At 38.4% G+C, this 18299-nt stretch overlaps 1 protein-coding gene across 3 annotated transcripts in view; it reads right to left on the bottom strand.

Moving 5' to 3' along the window:
- Window positions 1–18299, bottom strand: part of LRRK2 (leucine rich repeat kinase 2) — a 139532-nt gene that overhangs the window by 37202 nt on the left and 84031 nt on the right. For all 3 annotated transcript variants that reach the window (XM_032347771.1, XM_032347772.1, XM_032347773.1), the window contains exons 35-41: window positions 17891–18045; window positions 16516–16662; window positions 16178–16369; window positions 14628–14774; window positions 10233–10333; window positions 6812–7002; window positions 794–954 (exon numbers count right to left, since the gene is read on the bottom strand). In XM_032347771.1, the coding sequence (XP_032203662.1) occupies window positions 794–954; window positions 6812–7002; window positions 10233–10333; window positions 14628–14774; window positions 16178–16369; window positions 16516–16662; window positions 17891–18045 (1094 nt within the window). The remainder of the gene's footprint in view (window positions 1–793; window positions 955–6811; window positions 7003–10232; window positions 10334–14627; window positions 14775–16177; window positions 16370–16515; window positions 16663–17890; window positions 18046–18299) is intronic.

The following is an 18299-nucleotide window of genomic DNA, read 5'->3' as shown; positions in this document are numbered from 1 at the left end:
GAGGCCCACATCAGGCTCCTTGCTCAGCAGGGAGCCTGCTTCTCTCAATGCCTGCAGCTCCCCCTGGTTGTGCACGCTCTCTCTCTCTCTTGCTCTCTCTCTCTCTCTCTCTCATTCTCTGTCAAATAAATAAATAAATAAAATCTTAAACAAAAAAAAGTCTGGATTTCAAAGTTATAAAAAAGGGTTTGTGAACCTGCATTTGGTTTGCCTCATTTGTAGGTAAGTGTAAACAATACCTAGTGTAAAACTTCTACTGTTCCTTCTCACCACCTCCAGAACAACTAAATATTTAAAAAATTCAACTTTAAAAAATATAATTTGTCATTGAATAGTCTCTATTTTTTATTTGTTCTTTTCCCACCCCTGGAAAACTACATCAGTAAATCTTTTTTTGTTGTTGTTTCCCTACAGACTACAGTGATTAAAATCACAACATAGGGGCGCCGTGTAGCTTAGTCATTAGGTGTCTGCCTTCAGCCCCGATCGTGATCCAGGGTCCTGGGACAGAGCCCCACATTGGGCTGCCTGCTCAGCGAGGCACCTGCTTCTCCTGCTCCCACTACCCCTCCTTGTGTTCCCTCTCTCTCTCTCTGTCAAATAAATAAATAAAATCTTTAAAAAAATAAATAAATAAAATAAAATCACAACGTAGTAGTCATGATATTCACACAAGCACTATCTGTTCAAACATGATAGCACACAGTGTTCTCTTGATTCTCCTGAACTTACAATGGAAGTCACTGGTTGTCCATCCTGAAGAAGGAATTACCAAGCCAACCTTCTCACATACCTGGTGTGCCCTCCGACGTCTTTATCCCCATCCTACAGCAGTACTGAGCAATTCCATAGTCTGCAATCTTTGCAATGATGCCAGCATTGGGATAGAGGGTGAAGAGCAGCACGTTGTGGGGCTTTAAGTCACGGTATATAATCATGGCCGAGTGGAGGTATCTGCCAGAAAACGTACAGGTAGTGTCATTAAAATGTGATTATATTATTACAACTTATGCCATGATTTCTTTAAATGTCTATGTCCATTATGCAGAGCCTTAAAACTTCAGTGCTAAGTTTGATCTCTCCACAGAGATGAAGAGATATCATAGAAGGAAATGAAAACATATAAGTCAAATACTGTAAACCAAGCTTGTGCTTTTATTTTTTTTTAAGATTTTATTTATTTATTTGAGATACAGTGAAAGTGAGAGAGATTACAGAGGGAGAGGAGAAGCAGAGGGAGAGGGAGAAGCAGACTCCCAGATGAGCAGAGAGCCCAACAAGGGACTCCATGCCAGGGTCCTGGGATCATGACCTGAGCCAAAGGCAAATGCTAAACTGACCTACCTGAGCCACCTGCGCACCCCAAGATTGTGCTTTTAAAACCAACCAACGGGGTGCCTGGGTGGCTCAGTTGGTTAAGCAACTGCCTTCAGCTCCGGTCATGATCCTGGAGTACCAGGATCAAGTCCCACATCAAGATCCCTACTCAGCAGGGAGTCTGCTTTTCCCCCTGACCCTCTTTCCTCTCATGCTCACCCTCTCTCTCATTCTGCCAAATAAATAAATAAATAAACAAATAAATAAATAAATAAATAAAATCTTAAAAAAAACAAAAACCCGACCAATAAACTAACAACAACAAAAAAAGGTCAATGTTGATAACTGAGTGATTTAAACTTTAAGGCAAAACCAGTTCAAGCAAAGTATCAGCTTTTGGTGACTTTTCTTTTGTATACCTAAGAATTACATAAAAGGAATTCTGAATTCTCTCAAAGATCATTAACTATTTCAATTAGCATAAAATGTAAATATGTTAAATAAGAGTTGATCTTATTTTGATATAACTCCATTTAATAGTCTTGATGTTCATAGAACCATAGAGAAGTTTATCTTAGCTTTTAAAATTCTCTCTAGTCCATTTCTCTTCTGATACTTATTTTTCTCTGACTGAAATGTTTCCTAAATTTGGGGAAAATATTTTCACCTTTTTCAATAATAACAAATCAACACAAAAAACCTATCCAGCTATCAATACTGTACTCTGTTTGAAGATGTAATTTACTTTAAACCCAATTCCATTATGAATCAAGGTTAACAAAAAACATTTTGGACTGAAAGTTGGAACAAGTAAAACAAGGTCTTGGGAAAGGTGATCTTGGATGATGTTCAAGTCACTCCCTTTAGAGACTGATCCAATCAAACATAAGCAGTAGAGTGGGACACTGAAGGCAAAGATTAAAAAGTAAAATAACGTGAGGGTATGTGCTTTGGTGAGTGCTGTGAAGTGTGTAAACCTGGTGATTCACAGACCTGTACCCCTGGGGATAAAAATATATGTTTATAAAAAATAAAAAATTAAAAAAAAAAAAAAGTAAAATAACGTTTCAATCTTAACCAGGTCTTCTCCATTTTGGGAACACAGCCAGAGAGCTACCACTGTGCTCCAACAACTAAAGTCACTCCATTACCCGCTTTCCTTACTATTCAGAAAATCAGATTCTGCCCCTACCGCTCTGTCTTCCCTGCTCCATATCAAATTTGCTATAACTCTCCCCGTGATCTCACAGGTAAATTATGAGCTATCTTGAAAGGACAATTTTTTACAGAACTTAATGAGGTAAATTTAAATCCTTTGTTTTTGTGGCTTTTGGTTTGGGTTCACATCGTATCCCTAAATATTTACTCCATTACCTAATACCCATCACTGTTAGAGGGATCAGGTGCAGAGCGGCAGCAGTACTCTGAACCTTCCACCGCAGGACGGCCTACAGTGTAGGTATCATTTAATTGCATCAGCTGAAGCAGAACTTCCTTTCTCTTCCAGGATGTAGTCAGGACATTTGACGTTAGGCCTACTCATTCTGCTCTACATATTTCTGGCTGAAAAATAAGATAAATGTACTAATGAAGTTGACCTTAACAATAAGTAATGGACTAGAAAGAAAAATTTACCAAGGGCTTACTGAAAGGCCATTAGCTACCCTTGCCTTGCTGAGGAGAAAAGCTGGGAGATTAAGAAGAAAAAAGTTAAAGCCAAGTCATGCATAATTGAACAGCATCCAAATCCTTCCTAATGCATGCCTCTTTCAGAATATTTATAGAATATAGACTCTCTCACAATACTTCTCAAAGGTTAAAAAAATAGTTAAACTTAATTTGAAATAATGTCAGTGGGAGGGAAAGATTAACTGGGTTAGTTAAAATGTTCAATAATAGAATTTAATCTTAAAAAGTGCAGTTTTAATAGCTTCTAATAGACTAGCAAAATAGCTTTTGATATATTAACAAGTACAGATCTTGCCTTACTGAAAATAATTCACCCATAATTTATGCATTATGTGACAATGAGCATTGCCAAATATTTTATTAAAATAAACTGGTCTAAATTCTGTTAGTCATTCTTTAATTGTGATTTTCATCAGTGTTGCTAGGAAACCCCTTTCTTTATGATTAAAAGTAAACTTTATCTCACCCTAAGTCAAATTATTCTAAAAATAAGATGCATTCATTCATTTAACAAATATGTATTGGGCATCTAAGAGGGTCAGTCCCTAGGGGATATAAAATCATCATGAAATCTCTGCTTTTGAGGAGTCACACTGTAGAAGAAGAGACAAGTACTCAAACAAGATTACAGAATTGTGGTGAGTCTCAAATGCTAGAGAGGTCAAAGGGAGAAAAACAGATGTAGAGATAGCAAAGCAGACTCTGCCACTAGACTGGAAGTTTTCAACCTTGATAAGTTAATATATATATAATCTCTGCCCTTCCTTCTTCAGCCCCTACCACCATCTTGCCCAGAGCCAACTCAAGGAACATGTGCTAGAGAGGCCATCTACTGATGGTGCTGCTGAACTTGATCGTGGAGATGGTGTATGAGCAAATTCTACAGGAAAATGAATTCTGTATGCAGACAAATCTGGAGAAAGAGAAGAATGACAAATGCCAAGACAGACATGGATGTCAATGAGAAGTCAAGACCTTCAGCATGATGAGAATGGCGAGTGAGGGCAGTGGAAAGGCAGGAGGATGGAGAGAAAGGCAAGAGGCATACACAGAGTTTTGATGCTACTCCAAGGAGTCTGGATGTATTTCACAGATAACTTGGAACTACCAGGGAATTTCAAGCATAATTAGATTTTTATTTTCGGAGAAATATTCTGATAATTCCCTAGAGGTACTGGATCAAGGCAGCAACAGTAGCACAAAAATAAATCGATGAAAAAGAGAACATGAAATAGTCAAAGACCTGGTGGCCAAATGGAAGGAGAGGGATAACCTTGATGGGACTACAGGGATCTTCATCAGCAAGCGGGAGATACAAGGAAAAGAGGAGGTCCACGGTAGGAGAGAGCTGCAGAGAAAGGAAACTCAATTTTGTAAAACAAAACATAGAACCTTGTGGGAAACACAGGTGACCACATCAGGTAATTGAGAATTATGACTCAGAGCTCAAGGGAGAGGACTGAATTAGAAAAGAAACCTAATTATTGTAGACAATACTGTAAAAGAATATGTAATGTGAAAAAAGTTCTTATATATGCCTCTAAGTAGCTCCATCATGTGATTTCATTGTCTCCTTCTACCTCTGCAGTTATAGTTTTATGCTGAAATATATTTGAGGAGACAACCCCTCATGTGGACTTTTAAATATATATATACTTAGTGCTGGTAGAAGACTGAAAGCTGAACTCTATTGGCCTCTTGTGGCTCAAGATCCTGAAAGCTGTCCTGACATTATGCTGAGAAGAAGTCAGGCAAATTAAAGGAAAGTATGCTGAGGTTTAATTTACTCCATTGGAAACTACTGGATTTGTCATTTAAAGTGGTGGGCATTATGGAGGACATGTATTGCATGGAGCACAGGGTGTGGTGCATAAACAATGAATTCTAAAACACTGAAAAGAAATTTAAAAAATAAATAAAAATTTTTAAAAAGTAAAGTAAGGTCTCAGAGAACCAGAGTAAGTTATCTTAGAGATGGGGTCTTTCCAACAGTTGGGAATGAAAATGAGAAAGTCTTCATCTTCCAAATAAACATTTTGGGAATTATACGGAAGAACCAGTGGAAAATTAGGATCTGGATTTCATTAAATTAAGGAAAGCAGTTGACCCATCTCCGAAACACAGGAGACGTTGCTGCACATTATCTAGATTAATTTAATACACGGTTCCCCCTGGTGTTCAAAAGCAGATATACCCAGCCAAACCTAACCAACCCTCCACAATAATGTCTCATTAATCATCTCTATGTTCTTCAGTAGTTCCTGGATCTACTCTCTATAACTATCAAGTCATACCTTCTTGGTTTGGTTTTATTTGTTTATGAGTAGTGTTTGTTTATTTTCCTTACCATCCATTCCCTTTACATTTCTGGAGACAGCCTGAGAGGAATCGAAGCAGTATTTCGGAAGGGGAAGGGAAAGAAGTTTGCATCCACTGTGTGGCTACATGGACCAGGTCCCGCTGTCCTTCCTCCCTCTCTCCCTTGCCCCCCCCCCCCCTACTCTCTCTACCGCCGACAGATATCTACTCAGGGCCGACTGTCCCATGTGCTACAGATCGGAAAGTGAACACGTCGGCAAGTCCCTGTCATGGCCCTTCGATTCTAATGGCAAAGAGAGACAATGAAATGTTTTAAATGAAAACATAAAGAATACCAGGTAGTGATAAGTGCTATAGATGCCAGAGAGACGTAAGGGAGGCAGGGACATCCTCTCTGAGAGGAAACCTGCAAGAAATGAGAAGTGAGCCAAGAAGATACCTGGGGCTCAGACACTCCTGGTCAAGAGAGGAGCTGATATAAAACCCCGGGTATATTTGAGAAACCTCAGAGGAGCAAGTGGCTGAGCACAGTGCTGAGAGAGTGAGACAGCAGATAACGCGATAAACACTCGATGCCGCCACCATGGCCACCCTGCGAAGAGTGTGAAGAGTGTGGGGCAGAGATGAAAGCGAAGAGGGCCGGCTAGGCAAGCAGCCATGACAGTGGCTCCGACGCCCTGGGTAGGGAGAGAGACTGTGTGAAGTAGCTGCCTTAAGATAGGTTTTGATGGCAGAGCTGAAGGTATTTGCTGAAGGATTAGGTGCGGGATGTGGGAGGAAGGAAGGGACAAAGGACGACTCCAAGGTGAAATATGTGCGTGACCGGACATGGGGCCAGTGGAGGAGGAGGAAATCCAGACTTGAATCTGGGATAACGTCCATTATCACAGAAGTCCTTGAAATAGGACATATTAAGTATTGGTCACAGTTTATAGACTCTAACAAAAAGAGTTTCAGAGGTGTAAAACCATCATTACTAAGTGTGTGGAGCAGTGATTTCTCCCAGTCCCTCTGTGTCCAAAGATCACGGCCTTCCCACTCTCTTGTGCCCCCTGGTGCCAGCTGGCAGCAGGCTTGGGTGTGCCTCCGACAGTCAAATCACTCCAGTCCCCTTCAGAAATACACACCAATCTTGTCTGAGAATTATCCATGGGAACTGACACTTTCCCTGACACTTTGAAACTTCACCTACATTTTTTTTTAAGGGGAAGTAGACCACCACTGGGTTAACATCATGAGCTCCAGCGCAGGACTCCTGGGTTCCAACTCTTCTTTCACTACTAGGAGGTTCTGCATGGCCCTCCTACTCTTATTTTATGAAATTACAAAATATGGTCAGGGAAATGGTAGTCTTTCCCTCAAGTTGTTTGCGAAATGTTACTGGGGCATAATGTTACTGGAAAGTGCTGCTCTCCAAGCACGAGAGTAAGTTCGGGCTCACTCTTGTCACACACAGAGTAGAAAACCACATGACCGAATTAATTACCTCAGGCCATCAGCCACGTGTAGCGCAATCCTGTGCTGCAGGGTTCTGGTAAGACTTCCTTTGTCCTGCTGAAGCAAGCGGTCCAGCGAACCCTTGGAGGCCAACTCCATCACCAACATGCGAGGGCGAATCCCAGCCGCCAGCAAAGATATTAAGCTGGGATGGTGGAGGTGGCAAAGGACCACCAGCTCCTGCGAAAGGGAAAAACTTTTACCCGTACTACAGCCCCCGTGTCTCCTTCCTTAAGTGTCTCGACACTTTGAGCGTGGTTTTTCTCTGGGAAACTGGATAGACAGCAAGGGTTCCACTTCTTTTGGGGTTTTTTTGTATTTTCCACATATTCAGGAATAAAAGTCTTTTTTTTTTTTTTAATGTATATTGAATGAATATGTTAAGTTCTTTCTTTCCTCTGGCTCTGTTTTTCAGAAGATTTAATGCACGGACAGTCCACACTACCAGGTCCTGTCAGTCTTATCTAATGAATCCCAGTTATCAAAGAGTCGCCTTCAGCCCAGGACTTGGAGCAGCCAGTGCTCATCCACTGCCCCCAGCATGTGAGGTACAACCTGCCTATCATTAGTGCTTTCCTGACTTGACAAGTTTACTGAGAGTGTCCAAACCCACACGGGCATACGGTTATCACTCCTCCTGAGAACCCTCTAATAACTTCCTATTACTTTTGGATTAAAAACCCCTGTACTTACACCGCCTTCATGGCCAGATCTGACCTGCCCCCAGCCCATCTCTCAAACCCTCTATCCTCTACGCTTTCTGCATCATTCTTCACCACACCGGTGTCCATTCAGCTCGCCGCACGTGCCCAGCTCCTCCATTCCAGCCGCAAGACCTTTGCCCATGCCAATCTCTCTGCTCCGAAACCCCTTCATCCTCCACACGGCCAAAGGCTTCTCATCATTCTGACCTTCACCCACGTAGTCTTCCTTCCTCAGAGTGGCCTTCCTGGAGCCACCCTCACTGAAGCAATCCCCAGCTGCAACAATCTCTCCCCGAGGGGTGAGAGATCCCATTTAACCTTGAACAGAGAGGTCTCCATTTTGACGTAATCCCCTTCCTAGCCCACATCCTGTGAGACTTCACAATCCCCTTTACGATACTGTGGTCTGTGAATTCCACACACACAGTATCTATATTTCACTTTACCCTGAAACCCTAATTTAGCTGAAATTTATAGTTCATGGGATAGTAAGTTGATTCATGTATTAAACTATGATTTCTGCAGAAGCTCTGCTTCTTAACAACAGCTTCAAAGATGGGGAGTATCAGTGCAAACTGCCTTTGCCAGGAAACGGCAGTGTGGAGAATTCTGCAAGCTGAAGAAGAAAGGCTGAATACCCTGAGTGGGGATTTTCCAAGAACAAAAGCTCCAGACTGCAATCATATTTCCTTAGTGGATAACAATCTCTCTTTCCTCTGCCTGATCAGCTCAGTTGGTTGAAACTGATGAGAAGCAGTCAAGTTCGGTCTGTTTTCTTTCAGAGGCCCAGGCAGAAAGAAGCCTAATTCAAATTTTCCATCCTCGAAAATCACTCACTGATTTCAAAGAGGAAGGAGCAGCTGACTCTCCTAGATCTGCCCCAGTTCATGACTACTGGTAGAATGACCCTCGAAATGCAGCATCAGATACTGAAGTACTAAAGTACTTTCTTTTTCTTTCTTTCTTTCTTTTTTTTTTTAAAGAACTAGCACAGGTGTCTGGATACCTCAGTCAGTTAGGTGTCTGCCTTCAACTTAAGTCATGATCCTGGGGCTCTGACCTGGGATGGAGCCCCACACCAAGCTCCACACCAGGCTCCATGCTCAGCGAGGAGTCTGCTTCTCTCTCTCCCTCTGTCCCTCCCTTCACTTGTGCTTTCCTCCTCTCTCTCTCTCTCTCTCTATCTCAAATACATAAACAGAATCTTAAAAAAAAAAATAAAAAAGAACAAGCCTAACACACACTCTACTGTTACTATTTCTCCTATCATTTCCTTGGGTCACTGAGCTGCCTATACCCTACTCAGTCCTGTATACATTCTTAGTGTCCTGATTTTCAACAGGATTCCCTGAGTACACTGCATAAAAGTTGAAACACATAGTAAAGAGTAATGACTAAGGCTGAAAAATCAATTTATACAACCAATTGTCTACAGATTGAAAGAGACTGTGTCCAGATTTTCTTCACAGACTTGAATCTACTTATAAAATGTTTACTAACTTATTTCTAAAGCCACGGTGTAACTTTTGATACCACTAATAAAATTACTCCAGGATATTTTACACAGACATGAAATTATTTTCATCATCCAGAGCAAATAATATATTGTAACTATTTCTTTTTTCTTTTTCTTTTTCTTTTTTTTTTTTTTTGGTTTATATGAGTCATTTCATTTCAGACTTAGGCACAAATTACTTTTCAATTTTTTTAAAAAATAAGAATGACTAGATTAAAAATACAGTTGAGTTCTGGCATAAGATTACAGAATTCAAATTGGATTTTACCTTTACTCTCACTCCGACTCACTCTCTCATTCCTACTGTCAGAAAATAGAATAAATCCCCATGAGTACTCAATATCAGAGAGGGTAATAGAGTCACCACTGTTGGCTTTGCTTTCAATATCCACTCACTTTTCCTTCTTCCTAAGGGTTTCTTGATTTTTTTTAAGATTTTACGTATTTATTTGGGACAGAGAGATAAAAATAGAGAGCATGAGCAGAGGGAACAGTAGAGGGAGAGGGAGAAGCAGACTCCCCACTGAGCCAGGAGTCCTATGCAGGACTCAATCCCAAAACCTGGAGATCATGACCCGAACTGAAGGCAGATGCCCAACCATCTGAGCCACCCAGGTGCCCCAAGGTACCTTGATTTTTGCTGAATTATCCAACCCTCACCCAAGCAGACCATGAATTTTGGGGAGAACTAACCCAAACCCCAACCCCTGGAAAAGCTGGGACTATTCTAAGTATTAGTATCTGCATTACCATACAGATTGATTAACACGGGCCTAAGCCAATCAGTACACAGCACCTTCCTGAACATGAAGTGCTTATGGAGAAAAGAATATGTGATTTAAGTAAAACCAAGAGAAATTTTTAAATGAGTCACTGTGTACAGGATTTGGGTTCCTCTGAAATACAAGACCTCAAAAGAAGTACCCTCTTCTCTTCTGTACTTGGGGTGTAACAATGATGCCTGGGACAAGAATTCTCAGAATACTGTCTTTTCTTCATTTTTCCAGCAGGAGAAACAAAACAAACTTTTTTTTTAACTCCATGAGGTAAAGACAAAGACGGGATTTCGTAACTAAACTCAGGTAAGCTAGGGGGAAATGCGGTCGTTTTGGATTTTCACAAACACATGCAAAACCAGAGTTTCAGGAGATTACCAACATCTCATGTAATAATATTATTGGATTTCTTACTTGTCTTAACAGTCTCAGTGATGTATGTTTATTGAAAATCTTCACAGCCACTTCTTCCCCTTCATAGGCTGCCCGATAAACAGATCCAAAACTGCCATCACCTTTTGAAAAGAAAGTACAAAGTACTTCAGTTAATCTGTTTAACTAGAAAAGCCAGATGAATTATATTGGTTCTAATTACATATGTTGTGTACATGAACAGAAATCCGACCCACCTGTTCTGTTGAATCAAGTCTCCTCTGATGCTCACTCTTCCTCCTTCTACTCCGTGAACTATGACACACCTAAAGATTTTGTTCCAGCCTTCCCATCTCGGTCTACATTCTCCCCACTCAACTACCTCACCGACTCCCTAACTTCATCGTTTCTGATAGGTTGAGTGTTTCACAGCTTCATCTATAGCCACAAGCCACCTTCTGAACTCTGTACTTTATTTACAACTTTGCACTGCAGCTCACTGGCATACCCCCTCCAAATCTCAACCATGCTCCATCAGAAGCCACCCTCATCTGGTCTCCAAACCAGTTTTTATTCTACCTCATATAGCTCACTAAAACAATAACAACAAACAAAATTTTAAAATCTCTTTTCATGGTCATTCTAGAGCCAAAACTGAAAAAATCGTCTTAGTTCTTTGCCCCATGCCTCCTTTCCATTTCCATTCTCACCACACCCATAGGATGCCCCTTGGTGCTTTCTGTCTAGACTGTGGAGGCCTTCTGAGTTCATTCTCTCTGATGCAGTCTACCTCTCCCACAGAATCAATCTCCCTATAATTACACTTTTATTATGTCACTCTCTTGTTCAAAAACAAATTATTCTATGCTGTCTATGACATGAGATTTCAAGTCAGAAACAAATCCATATTGCAGCTCCAAATTCTTGTTTCTCTTCCTGTCCGACTGCTCATTCTCTGGGCTCTAGCCCAGTGGTTCTCTCAGTTTGGGCTGCACAGGACATCTGAGCAACTTTCTAAAAATACCAATGTCTCAGTCCACCCTCAAAGATTCTGACCTAATTAATCACAGGAGTTAATGATTATTAGTATTTTTTCTTTTAATTCACCAGGTGACAGTAATGAACAAACAGAGTTGAGAACAACTGTTCTAGAAAACTGGAATAGCCAAAATTTCCTGAACATGCTTTGTATCTTCAGGCTTCCAAATCATTGTTAGGCAGTTGCTTAAAGCACTCCACTGCTCTATCATCTCACCCTCTCTGGAGTTTATCAAGTCTGTAAAGCACAATACATATCGAGATACCAAAGTCTGAGAAATCGACCATGATCAACTCCATGGACAAGTACTCCTCACTGACACACAGTATATCCTTATTTGTATCTTATTTATGGTTCTCATTTAATGTTTTGAAATACAAGCACTTAACTGACATAAGTGAATGAACTCAGAAAAATCTAGAGAGAAGTAGAACAATGTTGAGATCTGTTATTTCTAAGTTGTGAAATTATGCAACTGTGGGAAGCTTAGATATTTTGTGATTTTTAATATTATTGTTTTTGTATTGTGTATTTTCATCTCTATGATAAGTACTTGTAAGCATATAGTATTTTATGCTCAGAAACAATGTACATTAAAAATAAAAATAGTAAGTATTCATTTGAGTATATGTCATATTTCTACTATACGGTAGACATGTTAAAATATCATCTGTGGTCTACGGCCATACCACCCTGAATGTGCCCGATCTCGTCTGATCTCGGAAAATATCATCTGTGTATTTTCAGTCTTGGTATCTTCCCACCCCTTCCTTCCAGTACTCAATAAATATCCAACTTCTAAAACCATTACTCAATACTGATGATACTGAGAGTTTTGGAAAGAAAAGAAAGCTATCGGATCAGTTAAATATTTGAATCAAAGCAAGACTGGGCAAACAGGAGAGGGAAAAGAGAAAGAAAACTCGTGGAAGGGGAAAGGAAAGAAAGAGTAAGACAGATGGACAGTTATTCTGGTTCCCCTCAACCTGGACAACTATCAACAACAAAGAAAAATTAAATAAGCAGAGAGAAGAAATATACTCTAAAGAGATATAAAAATTTCAGGTGAGAGTAGTAGAGATTTCTAATTTTTTTAAGCCCTTCCCTATTTCGAATCACTGCCATATGAAAATGGAGCATGGACAGTCATTTCCCTCAGATGGCTAACACTAAAAATAAGGTTAAGGACCGTTATTGCACATTTGTGACAATGAAGTGTGAAAAAAACTTGAAGGCAAGGAAACCTTCCTAACCCCATCAGACCACACCACTGAAGTACCTTTCTATTATGGCTCTCTGGAAAAATAGTCCCCTGAAGAGGAAACATATCTCACAACTCCTCAGACACACAAAACCCTGTAACTGCGCACTTAAAATTTTTTCATAAAACAAGTCTATTAATATTTACAAATCTATCAAAAAGTTCATATAGTAACTGCCATCTTAGAAGAAAGTGTTAACTGAAGGCCTGAAATTTACTCCTGCCCTATAATGAAAATGGCAATGAATGACCTCTACCACATTACCTCAGCATAAAAACACAGGGAAGTCTGTTTATAAAATGTTTTTACAAGGATATATCTCATTTGTTTAGATCACTGATTCTCAGCTAGGATGCTGTTGCTCCCTTATCCCTACCCTCTACCTTTTGCAATGTCTGGAGACATGTTGATTGTCTTACCTGGGGATGGGGGTGGTGTGAGGATATACCACTGACATCTAGTGGGCAAAGGCCAAGGCTGCTTCTAAACATCATACAGTGAGGGACAGATCCCATAACAAAGACTCAATCAGTCTGAGACAGCAATAGTGCAGAGTTTCAGAAACCCTGATCTAAATTGTAAATGAACATGGAATGTATGGATTTATAGGACATAAGACTAGAGAATGGGAGTACTTATATAAAAACTTTCCTCTGTGTAATGAATGGAATACAGAACACAGAGGTGGTCAAAGGTAAAAACTTCCAGTTATAAGAGAAATAAGCACCAGGGGTGGAATATACAGCATGATGACTATAGTTAACTCTGCTATGTAATATATATTGAAAGTTGTTAAGAGACTTAATCCTGTAAGAACTCAACACCAATAAATTTTTTTCTTTTATATCTATATGGGATAATCAATTTTAACTACATTCATTGTGGTAATCATTTCATGATAAATGTAGAGTCAAATCATTTGCTGTATACCTTAAACTTACAGTGCTGTATCTCAATTACATCAATAAAACTGAAAAAAAAAACCACAGTGCTTCAAAAATGAATTTTGTAAACATTTCTACATTGTTCAAAAAGTATCCATTCATATGAAACACATTGTATGCACTAATAAGAGATATTTGGGGAAGCTTTGTCTGATAGCTTGAGACCCCTTCGGAGAAAGACTACAGTGTGCCTGGTGCTTACCTGTACCCTTGGAATCACAAGTCAAGTTGGGTATTGGTTAAGATCTAGGATTTGGCATTGACATTTCAGTATTTTGTGTTAACCCAAAGCATTCAAATTCATTCTAAATTTCTCAGCTGATATGAAGAATAAAGGTACAAGGCAGTTTCTTTACCTTTACATGTCATGTCCCAAAATTTGATATTCTTTATTAATGATTTTAATATACTGACAGATATATTTTAGGCATTCTTTCTGTGGAAATTTAATTAAAATTAAATGTATATAGATATAACAATGAATACTCCACAAAGTAAATCCAGAGCTGTCTTCAAATACTTTACATTAACTCAACCCCATGCTCTTCATGGCTCCCAGTGACTCTCAAGAAGGCTTAGAACCTGAGCATATCACTGATTTAATAATGCTTCTCAATTTTTCATCCCAAACTGCTTTTTATGAATATTTTTATGAGAATTCACGCTTGTTATCCTGAGGAACAAAACTGCTCTTAAGACTACATCAAGGTGTTCTTCCTTTACTTATTCTGTCTTTTCAAGACTGAAAAATGATGACATTACAACAACTGAAAATCTCCTTAATTGCCTCCCTCATTTCCAGCACTTAAGGCCAATGTAAGGATGTGTTTCACAAACATGTGTGCTTCCACAGCAGCCCCACCCTTATCTTGAACCTCATCCCTAAGAACGTGTGCAAACCACTATGGTGAGTGCTATAAAGTGTGTAAAGCTGGCGATTCAGAGACCTGTACCCCTGGGGCTAATAATACATTATATGTTAATAAAAATAAAAAATTTAAGAAAAAAGGAATGTGTGCAAAGCAAATTCCTTGTCTATAACATATTACTTTTAAATATATCATTCTGGAAAAAACCATTATAACGAATATACAAAGACACTACAAACTATGACAATACAGTTGAATATTTTCTAGGTTATAAGGAAAAATTATATCCTAATTTTTATTCTTAAACCAACAAATATAGTTACCTAAGAGAAACTCAGGAGCTTGTTCAAATTCCAATTCATCATTATTCAACATAATATTCCTAGGCAGGTCAGCCAAAATTAAGTCAGGAGCAATTTGAGATATTGGAATGGTGAGCCTTGGTTGATCTGGATTTACTAGAAGGTCTCCTGAGAAGTACATAAAACACTTTTTAAGAATAAACTTTTAAGGAAGTACATAAGTTTGTACAAAAATCATCACATTTACTATAATTTCTAATCACTCTTTTAGGTTTTCTTACCAATCTTATTTTTCTCTAGAAAACCTAAGAAAGTTTTAAAGGTTTGATTAATAGCTATCTACTTAGAATGTTAAAAACTTATTCCTAGGTTCAGTCATTAGAAACTAGAATTCAGAACTGCCTAGGACTGACATCTGTCTAGGAAATAATCTATGCTCTACTTAAACCACATTCATGAGGGCACTTATCACATGGTTAACAAGTTGCTAAGTTTTTCTATGTATTAGCTCATTTTTTTATGCAAGTATAATTAACATACAGTGTTATATTAGTTTCAGGTGTACAATATAATGATTCAACACTTCACTATGCTTCTCAGAGCTCATCATGATACGTGTACTCTTACTCCCCTGCACTTATTTCACACATCTCCCAACCCACCTCCCCTTCTGGTAATTACCAGTTTGTTCTCTGTATTTGAGTCTGGGTTTTTCGTGCCTTTTTTTTTTTTTTTCCTTCTTCCTTTGTTTGTTCTGTCTTTTTAAGTCTCACAAAGAGTGAAATCATATGGTATTTGTCTTTGTTTGTCTGACTTATTGCACTTAACATTATACTCCCTAGTTCCGTCCATGTTGTAACAAATGGCAAGATCTCCTTCTTTTTTATGACCAAGTAATATTCATCTATCAGTGGACATTTGGGTTGCTCAACATCACTAGTCATCAGGGAAATGTAAATCAAAACCACAATGAGGTATCACCTTACACCTGTCAGAATGACTACAATCAAAACCAAAAAATAAAAATGTTGGCAGGAATGTGAAATGAAAAGAATCCTCATGTGCTGCTGTTGGTGGGAATGCAAACTGGTGCAGCCACTGTGGAAAACAGTGTGGAATTTCCTTGAAATTTAAAAATAGAAACACCATGTGATTCTGTTATTCCACTACTGAGTATTTACCCAATGAAAATGAAAACACTAATTCAAAAAGATATATGCACCCCTATGGTAACTGCAGCAATATTTATAATAGCCAAGTTCTGGAAGCATGCAACTTCTATTTTAATCCTCATAACAATTCTATGAGGTAGGTTTTAGTATTCCTATTCACAGATGATAAGTTGCTCAGTGAGCCGATACTCAAACTCTCAAACCAAAAATGTTGTGAACCTAGAATACAAATGTTTTCTTGGTAACAAATATAATCCATCTTTGTCAGCTGTCACTCTAATTGAATGTAGTGTTCCCTAACTCATCCTTTATGAGAAGAATAATTTTTACATTTATTACAAAACTCCATAAATATTGAAAATATCAGTTAAAAACATTAAAAAGTTCTATCAACACTACCTTCTTCTGCTTTCTTCATCAAGTCATCAAGTAAGATTTTTTGATGCTCTTCACCATCATTAAAACTATATAATGCCCATTTCTTCAACAGAGTTTCTCCTTCACCACAGATATCAATCTCCAGTAGTCCAGGAAACCATTCTTCCATGAGAGAATCAATGTGGTCCACAACTTGGCCCAGAAGAATACAGCCTACATAATCCAAAGGACAGCTCATCAACACCCCCTCTGAACCATATTCTGTTTCAAAGCTGGAAACTACAGTTTGGTTTTTTTTTTTTTTCAATGTTTAAATTTCTTTAGTGATATAATTCAAAGTTTTGAATTAATTTCCTTACCTTTTCTACAAGAAGGAACTGTAATTTTTAAGAAACTCTCAGGATGATTGTCTAAGACTTCAGATCCTACCAGACAATAAGCTTCAGGAGACCAATTCAAGTAGATGCCTTGTCGCCAGTACATTCTGTTTGGACGAAGTGCTCGTTCTGAAATTTTAAATGGACCCAAATGTATCCATTAATTATAAACTACTCCATAAATTAAAGGAGCAGAAAAACCACTGAACATGCCAAAAGTAACTAATAGAGATATATTTGTTTTGAAACAAAGTGCTGGAATTGTTAATGACGCAAGTCCCCATCCATATCTATTACATATTAAATTAAGTATTTTAGCCTTAATTTTGCAAGGAAATAAACAAAAGGTAACCCAAGAGAGAGTTCAGGCTCATGATGTTTAATAGTTTAGTATGCTTAATAGAAGAAAAAGAATCATAAATAAGCTCTCATAACTTTCAATATTTTTTTCCAAAAGCAAGAAAGAGTGAGAGTGGTGGGAGGGAAGGGGCAGAGAGAGAGTGAGAGAATCTTAAGCAGGCTTAATCTCAAAACCCTGAGGTCATGATCTGAGCTGAAACTAAACCAGACGCTTAAAGGACTGAGCCACCCAAACACCCCAAATTCTCATAACTTTAAAAAACTCTTAAAAGGAGGTTGGTTGTCACAATAAAATCAAAACTTCCTGAATATTTTGTTTTAATGCAATGTAACTACCTATATTAATTGCAAGATAAGGTTTATTTCAGAATACAGTAACGCCCACATAATGCTGATTTAAACCCCCAAAATGATATTTTCCCTTCGGAACACTAAGATCTCTCTTTCTTCCAGAAGAAAGAGCTAGCATTATAAACACCCATTTTTATTCTTTTTTGTAAGTCACTCAAGGAATCGTGCAGAAGAGAACTATTAAAGTCTCTGCATTTGAATGGTCTGAATGGTCACAACCTATTAATTAAAACTCCCTGGATTTGCAGTGATAGTCACTTCTAGCTTTCCTTATTGTGTGTGTGTGTGTGTGTGTGTGTGTGTGTGTGTGTTTCTACATCAATTACTCCTATAATCTTACCTTCTAAAATTGTTGCTTCTACTCTACTTTGCCTTGGAAAGCAAGATATTCCTACTTATTATAAATGTGCTAAAATAAAAACAAATAGGCTTTGAGTGAGGACTTGAGAAATTTCCTCTCGACAAACTGCATCTATGTACATGAGTCTCTATGTCTTTCTTTATCTTGGCTACTCCAAAGTTTTATGAGCTTATTTTCTGATTTTCAGTGGCCTTGCAAATAAGTAAGCTCTGTGAAAATGACATGACAATTTTAATATGCTTTTCCTCTAACTTTTCAAACACTAAGTCTTCATTAAATACGTACCTCTTCCTGAAAGCATGTAAGGTGAAATTTCAAGTAATCGATTGATTAACCTGGACCAAAATCCCATTGGAAAATAAGGCATTTCATAGAGTCGAATGATGATTTCAGAGTTCTCACAATGGGGAAGCTCTATCACAGGCCTGTGGTCAGACAAACTAAAGAGAAAAGGACATCAGCACTATATAGCTTCACAGAACACCCAACCACGTTAACCAAAGTGTTTTACTCCCTAAAATCAATGAACTTAAGATAAATATTCTAGGCAATTGCACTTTTTTATAATTTTCTTTTGCTATATGCCCTTCCTTGTTCAAAAATTCAGTGGCTACTCAATCAATTCAAATGCATGCTCAGATGCAGGACTTTTTTTCAGCAATCTTATTTACACTAATAAATAATTATAATTAGT

The sequence above is a fragment of the Mustela erminea genome, chromosome 6 (genome assembly GCF_009829155.1).
Source record: "Mustela erminea isolate mMusErm1 chromosome 6, mMusErm1.Pri, whole genome shotgun sequence".
Classification (NCBI taxonomy): Eukaryota; Metazoa; Chordata; class Mammalia; order Carnivora; family Mustelidae; genus Mustela; species Mustela erminea.
Note: the sequence above shows the minus strand (reverse complement) of the source record. Positions and strands in the feature narration are given on the sequence as shown.